Source organism: Coturnix japonica, chromosome 6 (assembly GCF_054131305.1).
Source record: "Coturnix japonica strain WE chromosome 6, WE-NBRP24, whole genome shotgun sequence".
NCBI lineage: Eukaryota > Metazoa > Chordata > Aves > Galliformes > Phasianidae > Coturnix > Coturnix japonica.
This window is the reverse complement of record NC_140668.1, coordinates 26,843,129-26,858,710: the sequence shown is the minus strand read 5'-3', so window position 1 is coordinate 26,858,710 and position 15,582 is coordinate 26,843,129. Positions and strand designations below refer to the sequence as shown.

General features: G+C 37.5%; 1 protein-coding gene across 14 annotated transcripts in view; it reads right to left on the bottom strand.

Annotated features, from left to right (window-relative positions):
- The window catches only part of TOX3 (TOX high mobility group box family member 3), a 116,767-nt gene that overhangs the window by 13,109 nt on the left and 88,076 nt on the right, over positions 1 to 15,582 (bottom strand). For 8 of the 14 annotated variants that reach the window (XM_085551801.1, XM_085551803.1, XM_085551805.1 and 5 more), the window contains 2 exons: positions 11,108 to 11,173; positions 6,958 to 7,212 (listed from right to left, as the gene is read on the bottom strand). In XM_085551801.1, the coding sequence (XP_085407927.1) occupies positions 6,958 to 7,212; positions 11,108 to 11,173 (321 nt within the window). Of the gene's footprint in view, positions 1 to 6,957; positions 7,213 to 9,298; positions 9,338 to 11,107; positions 11,174 to 15,582 lie in introns of those variants that run through there. The other 6 variants (XM_085551802.1, XM_085551806.1, XM_085551811.1 and 3 more) reach the window with 2 other exon arrangements.

Here is a 15,582-nt window from a genome sequence, read left to right as displayed (position 1 = left end):
CTGCCCAAGGGTGCTAAGGACTGAGAACAGGAGGAATTTCAAAGGCAGTTTTCAGCTGACCCAAGCATGAGAAACAAAGCTTCTGCCAGCTTCAGTATCTGCCTCATCCAGTTGACATGACAAAGCAGAGATAACTGCTTACTCACACTGGATTTTAAATGCAGGAGGCAGAATAGACCAAAGCCATGCCTAGGCTTAACCTTCAGATGATGTCCACAATCATTTGTATCCACGGGACTTCTGAGTCCACTTTCAACAGTTTTCACAGGCTCAGCTTCTGCTCCAGTTCCTGACAGCATCCTGGGGAGCACAGCATCTTCCATATACTCATAAGGTACCTCCCAATATCTTCTGCAGTTGATGGATCTTGATGTAGGCATTATTAATATATGACAGTCACAGTCTTTCTTTCCCTGTAGTCCTGTATTTATTCTTTCTCCATGTGGAAGTCCTTCACATATCTGTGTAGATAATAACCTATTTGCAAGAAAACTGTTTTCTCCAAGCACCAGCAATGCATGCTATTCACATAGCTGCCACTGTCTCCTATGGCCAGGTCCTCTCTTGTGGCTAACAGGACATGAAAATAGTTCACGTTGACCAATAGACTATGAATAAATATTCAGTTAAAGATTCTGTTCTGCTCTGAATTACCAACTTCTGAAAAGAGCGCCAGAATACGTTTCCTTCTCCAACCATAACAGTTCACTAACAGATGGCCTATTGTCTAACCATCAATGAGAAAGGAGAGAAGAGCACGTCTCACAGAGCAGTGACTATATTATCCGCTCTGAGCATTACAATGTCATTGAGGACATAAGAATCTACACACTATTAAAAACTCTATTATTCAGTATACCATCAGGCTACGCTGCCTTCATACCACATTGAAGTAGTAGTTTCTGTACAGAAGCCACGCCAATGCTGCCTGTAGGCTGTAGGGCTGCCAGCCCACTGCCCATCCTCCCCTGGGGCCATATGAAGTGGACACACACACACACAACTCTTTGAAACTAAAAACGTACAGCTACATTATTAGATATAAAACATTTAACCATGCACAAAACAAATAAAAAAGTAAATAAATAAATAGACTTGAAAGCTCAGGTCTGAAGTAGAAACAAGCCTATCCCAGAGTCTGCCTGACAACAGGGACCAAGCTGCAAAATCCCAAGTGAGTTCTAAATGTCCAATTTCACAAAGCATCAGGCACCACTTGAAAGGTTCTGTATTTGACCAAACATCACCAGTTAGAACCGTAAGAACATTACTTCAGTTGTGTTTTCTTAGTTTTGAGATTATTTTTTTCCTGTTACTGCAAATTATTAACAACAGTGATGGTAACAGCTGCCATTTATGATGGGAACGTCCAATACAAACTAGATTATCACTGCTGATATGAAACCTGAGTCTAGTAGTCCACCCTTTTTCAAAGGAAAAATACAGATAATACTCAGAAGATAATCCCTCTTTCTAGTAAGAATAGCTGCTATTCCTATAAATGATTTTTAACCTTTCAAAATTAGTTGTATGTTTTGTATTAAAGATGACAATAAACATGTTCATAACAATAACAAGGGCTTGTTTAATAGTCTGTTCCAGGAGTTAAACACACTAATGACCCATGAAACAATTCCTTTATCAGCAACACATTAAACAATGTTGTTATAACACTGTATTATTAATTGAAAACCTACTCAATACTCTTTAAATATGGGATTATAGATGGAATACAAAAAGAGAGATTTACAAAGTACTTTCTCCGTAAAGGGAAATTAAACATAAATTAGAGGTAGGCAGGTGGGTAGAGAAATAGCTGTTTTGTGCCAATTCTAAAGTATCTCCTTTAGCTTTTATTCTCACCATATTCTGTTAAACTGTTCATTGAAAAGTTAAATTAGTAATTAGGGAATAAATTCAGATTTGGACCTTGACATAAAAGGCATCAGTATTTTGAAACACTGATAGTATTTCTGCTGTATGCAGTTCTCATTGAGCTAACACTTGCAACAGTGAGCTTTACAGCCACATCATGGAGCTGTTTATTTAAAAAGACTATTTAAAATAAAAACAATAGCCACCATCACGTCCTCAGTGCCACTTCTGAGTTGGAATGTAATTAACGATGAGCTTATTCCACCATGAATTACTTTCATCTGTGCAGAATCCTGAATGCTCTTAAAGCATTGCAAGAATTATAAAATATAAACAGGCTCAAATCTTCATCAAATAGGAACATTTTATCTGGCAGCATAAATAATGGAGGGAGTAAAATACGTAAAGTTATCGGTCTGTTTTTGTAACATCTGTACTTTTATGAATAAAAGAGAAAAATCAGACTGAAAAGAGACAATTATTTTACTGTCTGTTTCTTAGATATCAGAAAGAGAATTTTGAAATTCATCAAAGCTAACCTTCTGTTATGTACAACAGGCTAAGCTGAAAAGAATGTTAACAAGTTCAATTTTCATTCAATCAGCACTACTGCTCTCTGAAATGTTTCATTGCAGGAAAGAAATAAAAATAATCTATATGGTAATTATGAGGATGAATCCCCCAGTAACTTTCAGCTACATGAAAGGTCAGTTCTATTCAAGATATTTTATCAGTCCCCTGCACATACTCCTGTCCTGTCATTTTAAATCTGAACAGCATTTTATTTTCCCATTTACAGCTACCTGCAGAATTAAGTACTTAAGCCAAATAAGAAAAAAAAAAAAAAAAAAAAAAAAAGAAAGAAAAAAGAAAAAAAAAAAAAAAGAAATGTTGAATGCTGGCAAAGGCTATAATAGCATGGAGATAAATCGTTCAGCTGCTCTCTCTCAAGCCTCTGGGGCTGCAGATTTTTCTTCTCCTGGTGCACTGTGGGTATTCAAAACTTGTTCAACATGATTTCATTTCATTTCAGGCACTGCCTGAGAAAACTAAATTACAGAATCAATCATACAGAAGGTCAGAGTGAGACTTCATTACAAGTATTGCATGCTTGCATGAATATCTTTCATTTATGACTGACCCAATATGTCACAATAGCTGTCTAGTAAAAATAATCCACTTTCTGAAATTGATGTACTACTGATGTCAATGCTACTCAGCAGGCTGGGCAGATTATAGAGAGGTGTTAAAAAAAGGAACCCTCAGGAGTACAAGTTGTAGTTTTATAGAATTGCCACAGTTTGCAGATTAAAGTATTTTATTTATTTTTTTTCATGGTCAGCTCAAGAGAAAACAGAACATTAATATAAAATACTGGGGGTTGATTTTTGATGAGGATATTGCTTTTTATTTCTACTCTCTATTCAAGTATTTATAGGGATAATATTTGCATCACAAAAATCCATGTGTTCTTTGGAGTCAGATGTACTTCAGCGCTTTGTTTTTCAGTGACTCATTTTGGAGTACAGGGATTTTATTTGTATGCTTTTAAAATACGAAATTTAATCCCCACTGCCTTCATTTTACCTTCCTTTTTTGTTGCTTTTTTTCCTCTTTCTAAATGTAGGAAAATGCCACTAAGTGAGATAAATGTTTTGTGTTTGCTGCCAATAATAATGAAGTTAATCAGCATTATGACAAAATGTCACTCTTTCCTTACTATAAATCAGCTCCTGTGTATCAGAACTTCCTTGCTCTTAACAGTATGAGCAATTGCTAACGCATCAATACAAGCTTTTAATAACTGCTAAGCCACATTTTTTTTTTCTGTGAACAAATATCTGCCTTGCACCCTGAATGAATTTTTCAATATAATACTGCACAAAAATATGATAAAGAGAATTATTTCTTTATGTTTTTTTTTTTTTTCCTTTTGTCTGCTTTCCTATGGGAAATATGTGAGATACTTGCAGAAGTATTATGAAGTAGCTAGCCAACTCCATACCCTAAGGGAGACATAGGAAAACCTTGACATAACCTATTTTTAACCATGCCTCTGGTGATTCTGCATTCAAGTTTATAGGTGAACATGTCAGGTAGTACATAGCAAAAAGCCAAAGACACACAGTATTAATCATAATTCTGTCCGAGCGCATTTTAGTTTTTCAACATTTGTGATTTAAAATCTCATGACATTTCTTGAAGGTGAAATTCTTCTACTGGACTTCTCAACAGGGTATAACTACATTTATCTAAATTAAATATTGCTTACAGTAAAGCTCTCTAATGCTTTGCAAGATAACCAATAAACTCAGCGCAGTTGCATTAAAATAATTCAAGTTTGCATTCAGCTAAAGAAGCTTTAGTGATTAGCAATACATTATTAATACAGCCTTTAAATAAGACTATCCTAGTATCGCTGGATAAGAACATTGTTCTGCAAGTGTATACGAACATCATAATTATTTTACAGCCCCATCCTTAGTTCTTTCAGATATAGTAAATTCAATTGACCATGAAATGAAATTTCATAGTCAGAATGCCTCCTTTACATTTTTTTTTTATTGCTGTAATAAAGTTTTTATAGCTCCAAGGCAAGGTAATTCATGAAATGTCTAATTTAAAGATGAATTCTAATATTATTAATAAATATTTACCAGTTTAATAAAGTGCACATTTTTCACATTAAATATGATACACAGTTTTCATTTTCTATTTTTGAAATATAGATCAATGGCTGGAAAATCTAAGTACTGAGAAGCATTACAGGAGTTCAGAGGAAAACTACACAAGGACTCAGCCGGTATTTTTATATTTCCTGATTTTACCCAGCATTTACGGGCAGAGGAGAAAAAAGATTACTGACTACAATGCAGTGGTGGGGGTCACTCCATCTCATGGTATCACACAAATCAAGCAATTGTCAGGAAGTGCCTGACACACGACCCTACCCACATTGCTCCTCTGTATCAAATCCCACAGTTCTTCATCAGCTCTATGTGACAAAACTACAGACAAGTCCCAGAACACAGCTTCAAAATGGCAGTCACCCTAGAAAATATCACCAGATTATGGTACACAGCAGCAGGAGCTCCCCTAGGTCTTCTCTTTGACCAGTGTGGGAACAAATCCTTACCATTGGAAGCAATGTAAACCTTTACTCATGGAAGAATGGCATTCAGTGGAAGCACGCAAAGCAACAAGGCCACTCTAGGTCAGGTTGCAAACCACCACTTGATAACACTGAAGGGACATGTGCACGTAACACAAGACTGATCTACCTTATGGCATTTATTACATATTCCCAAGCAAATTTCTTTGGATCCAGTCTACACACACTCCATTGCCTCACTTTCCAGGCATAACATGCTTGACTCTAAGCTTTTATTTATTTATTTGTTTTGTTTTTGGCACTCAACAAATCACCCAGCAGGTCCATGTTCATGCATAAAGAGATCTGAAAAGTATCAATTCCTTCATGACCTGTTTCAGCCAGTCCCTGCTTTGTGTCTGCAGACTTACTGTACTTGATTCTTTGTTTCCTAAATAGTGAGCAGCTTGAGCTTCTTTCTGTATTAGTGCTAGCTACTCTTCATTACCTCAAAGGAAACATTAAAATCATCACTGAAGTTAGAAGCCTGAAGAATTCCTGATAAATTTGCTGTGTGATAATTTTTAATGCTTTGACTAATTGTCAGTCACCAGAATAATACAAAGAAAGAAAGATTTACAAGAAATTATAACATGACAACACAATGACCTTTATTATGGTCCAGCAGCAAATCTGTATTTTCACTTCACCAGGTTTAGGAAAAGGTCTATGAAACAACTGATCAGAATAACTACAGTTGATGTAAAATATCTGTTCAAGCTAATCATTCACCCTGGCATTAATATGCAACACAGAAACATATTTGAACTCTAAACACTGAGTTTAAAATGCTAAATATGATAAACTGACTCATAGCTCTGTCTCATCCCAGGGAGTAAGAGTGTTACTGCTCAAAGCTTAAGAAACCCATGCAGGGAGACCATCAAAAGCCAAAAGGGGAATGTACCAATGGAACCTTCCTCTATGGTCACAACCATAGAGTATGGATAGATTCTGGAGAAGACTTGATACATTTTTACTTTTTATTGTTCTAATGACCAGAACTGATCACTCAAATCAGCCAAGCAGACTCATCTCTTATCCATACCCTAGGCAAGACCATTCTGCCCCTTTCTGGAGGGCTCCAGAACAGTCTAGGAACACAGAAACCAGCTCAGCCTGCACATAGTCTCTGATCAACAGGAGCACTGGGAAGAAGAAAGTCTATTCATAGCTCTGTATTTCTGAGTGTGATTCAGGTAATGCATCCCTACAGGAGTTGTAAAAAAATAAGTTTCCATTTATAACTACCTAGCCCGTGGAGTATACAGAAAATAGGGAAATATACATAGATATTACTGGTGGCATACTGTGTCTGGCTCTCTTTCTAAGCTACTCTCAACGGTGTGCTTTCAGAATATCCTGCAGGCTGTCAAGTAAGGATCCTACACCTGAAATGTAGAGAAGTAATTCCTTCTCATACTGTAGTACATTCTGGCCAACACAATGGTCTTTCAACACATTATGCTAATTATCAACTGTATAAAAAATTCTTGAAAACTAACAGCAAAGAGCTTCACAATGTCAATGGATATGGGCTTCCAAGTCTGTTCCCAAAATTAAAATTCTATGTTGATAAAGCCTGAGTGCTTTTTTACAAGAGATCTGTTTACACATGGTATAGCATTGTGCTGTACATTAACAACCATGTTCATCTTCTTGAATCCACCAATAGTGAACCTTTAAACATTTGCCAACTGCCTTAGGGAACTGAATAATAGCATATCATTGTTTGCTGTGCAACACTGACAACATGTGTCATCATTCATACAGAATCTGCCTGCACAGAATGCAGAACATCCGCAAACGCTTGGATGGACCACAAAAGAAAGAAATCACACATATCTTCGGAAAGGTCAATTAAAACTAATACTAATATATTATGCTTTGACAGACAAGGTTTTGCAATTGAAATGCAGAACTGAACCTACCATGTGCAATCCATTGCTGTGGATGACGCCATCTTGCTCCATGAGATTTCGGGATATAGTAATGGAGGGGAGATCCAAGCTCTGAGGGGGAAACTGGGGTGTAAATTCATTTCCTTGGGCTGGCAGCTGGTCACCAAGGCCCTGAAAGGGCAGCAGGATGTCTGCCATCCCCAGTGCAGGGTCTGACTCGGGCGGGGGTGTGATAGGTGGGATTTCAAACTCCTCATCCCCCAGGCTCGGCGTGTGGAACGTCTGCTAGAAAAGGACAGGACAAGGCAAACCACATTAGAGCACTCTGTTCTCAGCAGCCATATTTGACCAGTCATTCCAAGTCTTGTTTTGCACTCAAATGCAAATTCTATTCAATAATTTAAAAAAAAAAAAAAAAAAAGTTTCATATACTAAAGGGGTTTGTGGATCATTCTGATTAAGGATTTAAGTCTAATTATCGTATGGCTTTAATAGAGTATCAGTATTAACAGTTTTTTAATGTGTGCTTAATTAGCAACATCTGTCTTTGTTGTTAGTCTGAGTATCAGCTACACTGGATTTGGCTGTATAACAAATTGCCACTTTATTGATATGTTAGTGAAATAGCACAAACAGCTTATATTGTTCTCATGCTTCATAAAATACCCACAATTTTGTAGCACACACACAACATTAACTCAGAACCGACCATGCCACATCTTTTGTCACCTTTTTACCTTCTTCATAAACATGAAATATAACAATTCTGGTCCTTATTTATTCTCCATCCCATAAGTGCAATGTATCCTATGCACCAGTTTTGTAATTTGGAAGAGAGCAATGTACTGAACAGCGCGGGTGATTACTGCAGCTTTGTAAAGCCAGCCAGCTTTTTTTAAACAGTCGGTTTGTTGCAAACCAAACACCTGTTAAGATGCCTTTAGCAAAACATTTACTGCCAGTTATCTTCAGTGTCTGTGCATGTTCGTACACGTGCACGTGTGTGCGTCGTAGACGATCTTTATTCAAGCAGAGCCTGTATCTGCCTTCAACACTGCTGACTTTTATGTGGGAAACAAATGAGCTATGCTTATTCAAATTTCTTGCGAGTTAAATGAACTTTCATAAATTATTTCAGGTCCACTGCTACTTAATAATAGAAATCCAGTGCTTGAAATTAGGCCATTTTAAATGGACCCAAATCAGGAATGTCTTGATCAAACTGGGCAGTTGGCAATCCTAAAATAGGCACTCTGTCTTGTTCTGGACATGCAACGCTGCTCTGGGATTTGTTTGTTTGTATTAGTTCAGGATTCTAGATGAGAGGGGGGAAATTGTTCTATGTATTATTTACATTGTTTGAAAGAGTGACTTAATGCCAGTTAATTTAAAAATGATATGTTCAGTGAAAGATCTCATTAACTGCCGCAAATTGTCATCCTTCAAACTGTTAATGATGATATAAATTAATAACCGCCTGAGAGAAGATGGAAACCGAAACACAAGAAAAACCTTTGCTTGCATATAGAACCTGTCAGCTGTCATTATTGGTCTCGCACCAGAAATGATGAGGTCCCAGACTGCTGCGGTCTGCAGTATCGTCAGCCTGCTGAGATGCGAGCGCAAGGCTGCAACTTAATTCTGGACGCAAAAGCTGGGCCTGGATGTTTGATTCTGCCTTATCACAAAAGGTGTGATTTTTTTCTCCCTGTAGATCCCTCAGTCCACAAACACAAAGGATGGATTGGCCACAAGAAGTGGTTGGCTAATGAACATAACCCTATGGCTGCATTTGCAGTTATTTTGGCACTAATGTGGTCTAGTAACAGATGCAACTGTAATTTGTGACTCATTTGCTACCCCATTACTGCTTAATGAAATCTAACATATCACATTAACAATACGGATAAACACTCATTCTTGATATGTGGCATTTGGCTGTTTTCATTACCACTGTAATTAACACTTGAAATATTATTTCAATAAATATTTAAGGTGCTTTAAAATGGGTCGTGGTAATCATGACATAGAGACAGAAAACATAAAGCAAATGTGAAGCTTCTTAGCCTGAATGTGCTCTAGGATTACACTCTTAAGGCATTATTTACAGGAATAAAATGGGCTTCTAGCTTAACAGTACTCATGCCCAAAATGCTAGCGAGAAATCTACAGTCGTGTTAATATAAAAACACTATAATTAAATCCATTGTAATACAGTAATTGCAAAGTTAGGCTCATGCTTTAATGCAAGTGCTAACACTTAATGATATTTTTATTCCTTGTTCAAGCAAAAGGGCTCAGTGAAATTAGTATTATAGTGCATTTGAACCTTGTATTTATATACTTGTATTTATGAGATAGTAGTAGTTACAAGAATTGGATCTTCTTTCCTCATCTAGCAGAATAAATCTAGGACATCTGTGTAAACATAAAACACAGATAGTCAATTATATTCTATTTTACTTAGAGAAACAACATTGATCCTAATAGTCATAGCTTACTAGAAATGGGAAGGTGAATCAACGAAAGCCATAACAAATTTTTAAACATAAATATAATTCTCACAGTGTAACTTTTCCAAGTGCGTGTATATCCTTCTAAAAACATTTCATACCAAGGACCTAAGAACAAAGATGAAAAAGATGTAATCTAAGAAGGAAAAAAGCCCCTTAGTGAAGAAGTCTTAAATTCAAATCACTGGGCCATTCAGACCACAGAAGGGCTCTGCTTAGCACGCAATCCAGGATTTCAGAAAGGTGCTGTTATGCCCAAAAGGCGGCCTAACGTTTGTGAGATTCATCATACCGATCACTTTTTGTTGTTGTTGTTTTTTTAAGTTATTAACTTTTCAACTATTTACGTCTTACACACTTTATAAAAACACACACAGACACAAAAACTGTGTGCACGGTTAAATGCCATCTGTACTGAAATGTTCAAAACATTTGTTCCTTTTGATAAAAATGCAAATCTGGAGAACTGTTGTATCAACATATAACAGCCAATGTCTGACACGGTGAATTATCACAGCTGGAATTAAATTGTCTCTGAACAGCTGCTGGCAGCAGAGCTTTCATCAATGTTTGATTCAAATGTAGGAAAGAAATTCTACAGAAAGAAACATCATGTTGTCATTACAGATGGGGTTTGTGTTCATTATCACAAATAACACTGGAGCTAGTGCCAAACAATATTCCCTTATCTAAGCAGTCTTGCTGGGTAAAGAGAGATGGTGACCATTGTATAAGTGATTCATAAAATAAAACTCTTAATTCCAGCCTTCATATTTATTGTTACACTCTTCTACTTATTTTCTCCAAGATCACTTTTCTTTTTTAATATTCTGACAATACCTGCAACTGAATGTTGTGACTTACAACATACGAAGTCACTGCTGCCCAGGTTTTTACCTTTTCTTATGTCTGTACGGTCATTTATGGGATACATGCTATATAAACACGGGGTTCTTTACACTGTCACACGGACTACAAGTCAGTGCCTCCTGCACTTTCATCCCTTCAGTCTCTTTGGTCTAAAATATGTTGATTTTTAGTAATGAGAAAAAGGTGCTTCTGTCTGGAGCTGGGGTCAACATTAGCATGTTGATGGTCTATGAGCTGGCTGGAAGGGGCCCCCTGTAACAACAAATGCACGCAGGCCACAGCTGCCATGCCTTCCTCCCATCTCCCATCCAAAACCACTGAGCACACCTCTCAGCTCCCAGCCCAGGCACCCCCCGAGCCCAGGTTTGTTCCCAGCCCTGTTCCCTCGTGCAGCATGCAGCCCTCAGGAACAAAGTTAGGTTTGTTCTTCTAACTTAGCTGATTGTTAAGAACCCAAATTAAAATATTTCTATCTGTAGCAGAAAGTAGCACATTAGCTTGGGTTGCCTGTTACTAAGCATGTTTATTTGTTTCCTTTTGTTTATTATTTTTTTTCGTACATAAAGCAGATTTGTTTCTATTGACATGCTATGTAAGTAACAGCCTTATGGACAGCTAAATTGACTAGTAACAGAGAGCTGTCAGGTTATTTTCTTTCTCATTAAAGTCTTTATTTTGTGCTCCATAAAACACACTGCAATTCAGCCCTTCACTCTTCACCCATTCACAGTCTGTTAAATTATCTAAGCACAGTAGAATATAAGCATAGATAAAACAAAGAAAAGAAAAACAGCTACCTCATTTGCAGCAAGAAATGCATTATTTGCTTCTGCCATGTTCATGTAGTTGTTATTGTTTCCAAACTGAAAGAAAAATAAATATTTGGATTTTAATGAGTGCCAACATAAACTTTCATTTTCCAGCATGGAAAAATTTAAAAAATACAAAATCACGAGACAAACAGACAAGATGTAATTTTGTTGATGTCCTTCGAAGTCAGAATCAGATTCCATGTAACAATGTTGCAATTATTACATTCTCTGCATCCCCAGACGGGTACACAAAAGATCTCCAATCGTATTTCTTCAACTTTCTGTGTATCAAAGCCACACCACAGACCAACAAATGCCTTTGGAAATCAAGTGCCCATTACTAGTGGACTATTCCCCAGAAAAAAATAATGATAATGTTGTATTAAAAGAAATGAAGGTAAGAAGGGGAAGAAAGAGCATCTGCAACATTGCTTTTAAAACCCCATTCTTTCTACAAAATTAAAAAGCCAAACAATTCCCCTTTGTTCATCGGTCATTCCAGTTGAGCTCCCACTCCCAGAGAACCTTGAATGCCAGAAGACTTCAGTCATCAGAAGAACTGCATTATGCTGAGACCCTAACAAGTGCCCAAGGCAGAGGTGTTGAGTGCCTCGCTCATGCAGTGCAGCTCCAATGGTGGTGAGCAGGAAGTACCCAACAGATGCCATCAAGGCATTTCAACCCAATGTTGAACTACCAACATTTGTGGCTAAACTTAAGTACTTTTCCTTCTGTAGACTGAGTGTAGAAAGGAAGAGACTATCAGCATTTCCAAAAGGCGGGCAGGTGTTTGGAGTACTTGCTTTGAGGAACAGACAACACGCACACCACACAGCTACCATGTAAACCACTAAATCATACGCTTTCATATGTTCAAGTTTCTATTCTTGGGCAACGCACACATTCCAGAGGTCTCAATGAAAGCAAAGCATCACCACCACGATGCCCAGCCCCGCTGTGCTGCCCCTGGGTCCGCACACAGCACCTCCTTACACTCCTGTTTGTGAATTCTTCAAAGCAACATTTCCCACCAGGCTTTTGTCAGACCTTGCCAGAGAAAACAAAGCAAAGTGAAAATCACTTCTCACCCCAACCAAAACCAAACAACAACAATCCATTCCAGCCAATGCCACCAGCACAAGCCCTACAGGAGAATAGCTGCCAACCAGCAGAGTTCTTCCTTCCAAGCAACAAGCCCCATTGTGCTCCCAGAGAAGAAGTACCTGTCCTGAAAGGAAATCAGCTTTGCTCCAGCTCAATTCACTACTGCAATTTTTAGTGGGGAAATCCTTCACACTCTGACTCCCTGCAGCTCCTGCAGCATCCAGGAGCAGAGGGGGATCATAGAGTGACACTTTGAAGAGCATTTCTTTCCCAGAAAAATCCAAAATTTGTTTCTCAAAACAAAACCAAAAGTAAAATGAACAAAAAATTTAAAAAATAATTAAAAAACAAAACAAACAAACACGTAGAAGATGAGGAAACTCTAAGGACAGAGAATGAAAAAGGTGACCAGAAAAAGAAAAATGGAGACAAAGAACTGGAGCCTCATAAGCCTGCTGAAACTATTGAGTTCTGGTCAACAAAACAGACTGAGAAATAAGATATTCCTTACTTCACATTGCCTAAAATCACAAATCTTACAACTTGTATCATCTTAAGAAACAGACGTGTTTACATGTTATGTAAGCTGCTCCATAGCTATTTAAACTCTTCTTTCCTCAGCTACACAGGTATTCAAATAATGTCATCCACTTTTAAGTCTCAGATGTCATTTGGAAGGGAATTTAAAAAAACAACATCTCAAATTAAATTGCACATTCAAGTTACTGTTTTGATACTGAAAGATGTGTGCATGGATTTGGGGCACCAAGACATAATACTGCAGCTCAACACCAAGATCAACAAGACAGACAGGTTTTTTTCATATCAGTTAAAGACAAAGAAGGTTTTACATGGAAATAAAAACAGCCTCAAATGGTCCCAATAGAGCTGTTGTTTCAACAGCAAAATAATAATTATTATTATTATTACATCAGTTTTTCAAACTGTACCTAAATGCAAAGGTAAAAGAGACTTCTATAGCTGCAACATTGAATAAATAAATGGAAACAAACCCAATCTATTTCCTTAGCTTACAGTCCTAGGGCTCAAATGAGAATGCAGCTGAATTTTACCTTGAAGAGCACAATTCTACATTATTTTGATCAATATTCATTCCTCACATCACAGCTACTGCTGGTTTGAATGCCAAGTATTATTTTTCCTTTCTGTTTTATAAAAATAATGCAGAGGAGAAGTAAAAGCACACTATTCCATTTAATAAGACCAAGAAAGTAAATCATATAATGAGGACTGTCAAGGCTAGAAGTTGCAGCTACATGGCCCTGTGGCTCTTATGAGGATACAGTATTTAGGACTCTGTGGTATATGGCTTAGGCACTGATGTCAGAACCTGACACATTTAGGCTTTTGTTAATATAGATAAAACAACACTGAAAATCATTTTTTTTTCTTTCTCTCTCTGAATTAGAAATCCATTTAAGGCACACAGCAATTATCAGTGAGTATTTCTAAGATTAACATTCCTTATTATCTAACGGTACCTATAACAACAAAAGAAAATAAAATGGTTATTATCTTAAGGACCTAAACAATTCAAAAAACAAATTAAGCTTAGAGTGAAATAAGAACTGGGTTAGAAATCCTCTTCTGAACAGTTAGTCTGCGAATGTAATTACTGAAGAAACTACAGCTAATCAGCTGTGAATTGTATCCATTAATTAGTATTTGCCCTGGAGAAATGAGAAAAATCAGTAACAATGTTAACACTGCAATGCACTGATGAGTACTGAAACACAGGGCCCTCAGCGTTTAGTCAAGCAGGTGGCTCCAATGGTCCAAGTAATTTAAAAAGCTCTCACCTGAAGTGCAGAGCTGGAATTACAAAGCACTTCTTGCATATCTTTGTATCTATATAAGGCTATAATTAATGGCTTTTAATTTAGAAATGCTTTGTGATCAGTGGGGAACAGTTATAAATCATTCTAAATAGAACAAGGGGTTCTTGTCAATTTTAGTAAAATAATTTGGGAAAGATGTGTTCTGTAAAATGACTCTTGTTACAACATTGCTTTTTTCCTTTAGTTTCCAAAGGATCACATGCCCAGACCCCTCATAAACATGACAGAGCATTCCTCCACTCGACAGCAGGCATTCAAATTAAAGGGTCAGATCTGGCAATTGTGCCTGCCCAGGTACAGCCCTGTGGGGTTCCACCTCCACCTCCTTTATTTACCTGGGTCAGAGCAAGACTGAGATGCAGCACCCAGTTCATCTTTTTGTTTCATGCTGGCTTTGTGATGCTTAGCAAATGAGTTAGCCATAGCTACCAGCAAGGTTTTGCATAAACTTTTAGCATTTAAATATCTCAGAGCACTCAGTTCAGTAACTATAAAAGAATAGGAACTTTCCAGCTTCCCTTGTATATGCCAGTGGTGTTCATGTTTGTTTGTTTTTTAACAAAAATAGATTTGGCCTTTCAAGCAGCATCTGTAGTGTCAATCAAAGCTGAGGCAAAGCATACTACTACTTGTTTCCCTTGATTCTAGGAACTCAGAAAACTCCATCTTCAGTTTAAAGAAACATTAAGCCCGAGTGTCATATCTTATTGCCATAGCAAATCAATGGAAACCATCCACACACATATGCTGATTTTACAGAACGGACTGCAAACAAACAAAACCTCTTCTGAACTTGCTGTGAAACACAGCTTTCATTCCTCATGCAAATTACTGCATGGAAAGTATGACAGTTCAGTTCTCTACTCTTCTGCTACAAGGGCCCTTGAAGCGGCCCTGCTGAACTCCACAAGCACTGAGAAGAATACTGTCAGGAGGCTGGGTGTTTGCTTACTAACACCTTGTATAAAGAATGTCAAGGAAACTGATTGTTTCTAAAATAGTTCATTGATGCTCTTCTCTTAGCCATGACTAGTCAACCCAAAGCCCAACACGTAGGCTTAACACTCTTCTGTAGGAAGGGTGTATATGTGTAATGCCAAGATAATTCATACCCTCTATCTTTCCCCCGTGCATACCCTAAGGAGAACCAAACGAGCTCCTGCCTAGTCTTTATAAACCGTATCATTGCACCAATTCTACAAACAACATATTTTCAAAGACCAAACCTAGGCCAGACATTACAGTAACTGTGAATCAAAGGATTAGCCACCTGTAATCAAAACATGATGCTGCCTGGGTTTCCAAGCCACCCTGTGTAGCAACCAGAGCTTAAAAATTGTTGGATTCTGAAAGCACCAAAACAAACAAATTCACATGAATTGAAGAACTGATGTTTTAAGAAAGAAGTGTGATATGACTGGCTTCATTACATAAATCTTGACAGCTGGGGATACAACAGTCACTAAATAGCCATGGTGTCTAAATTCCTAAAACAAC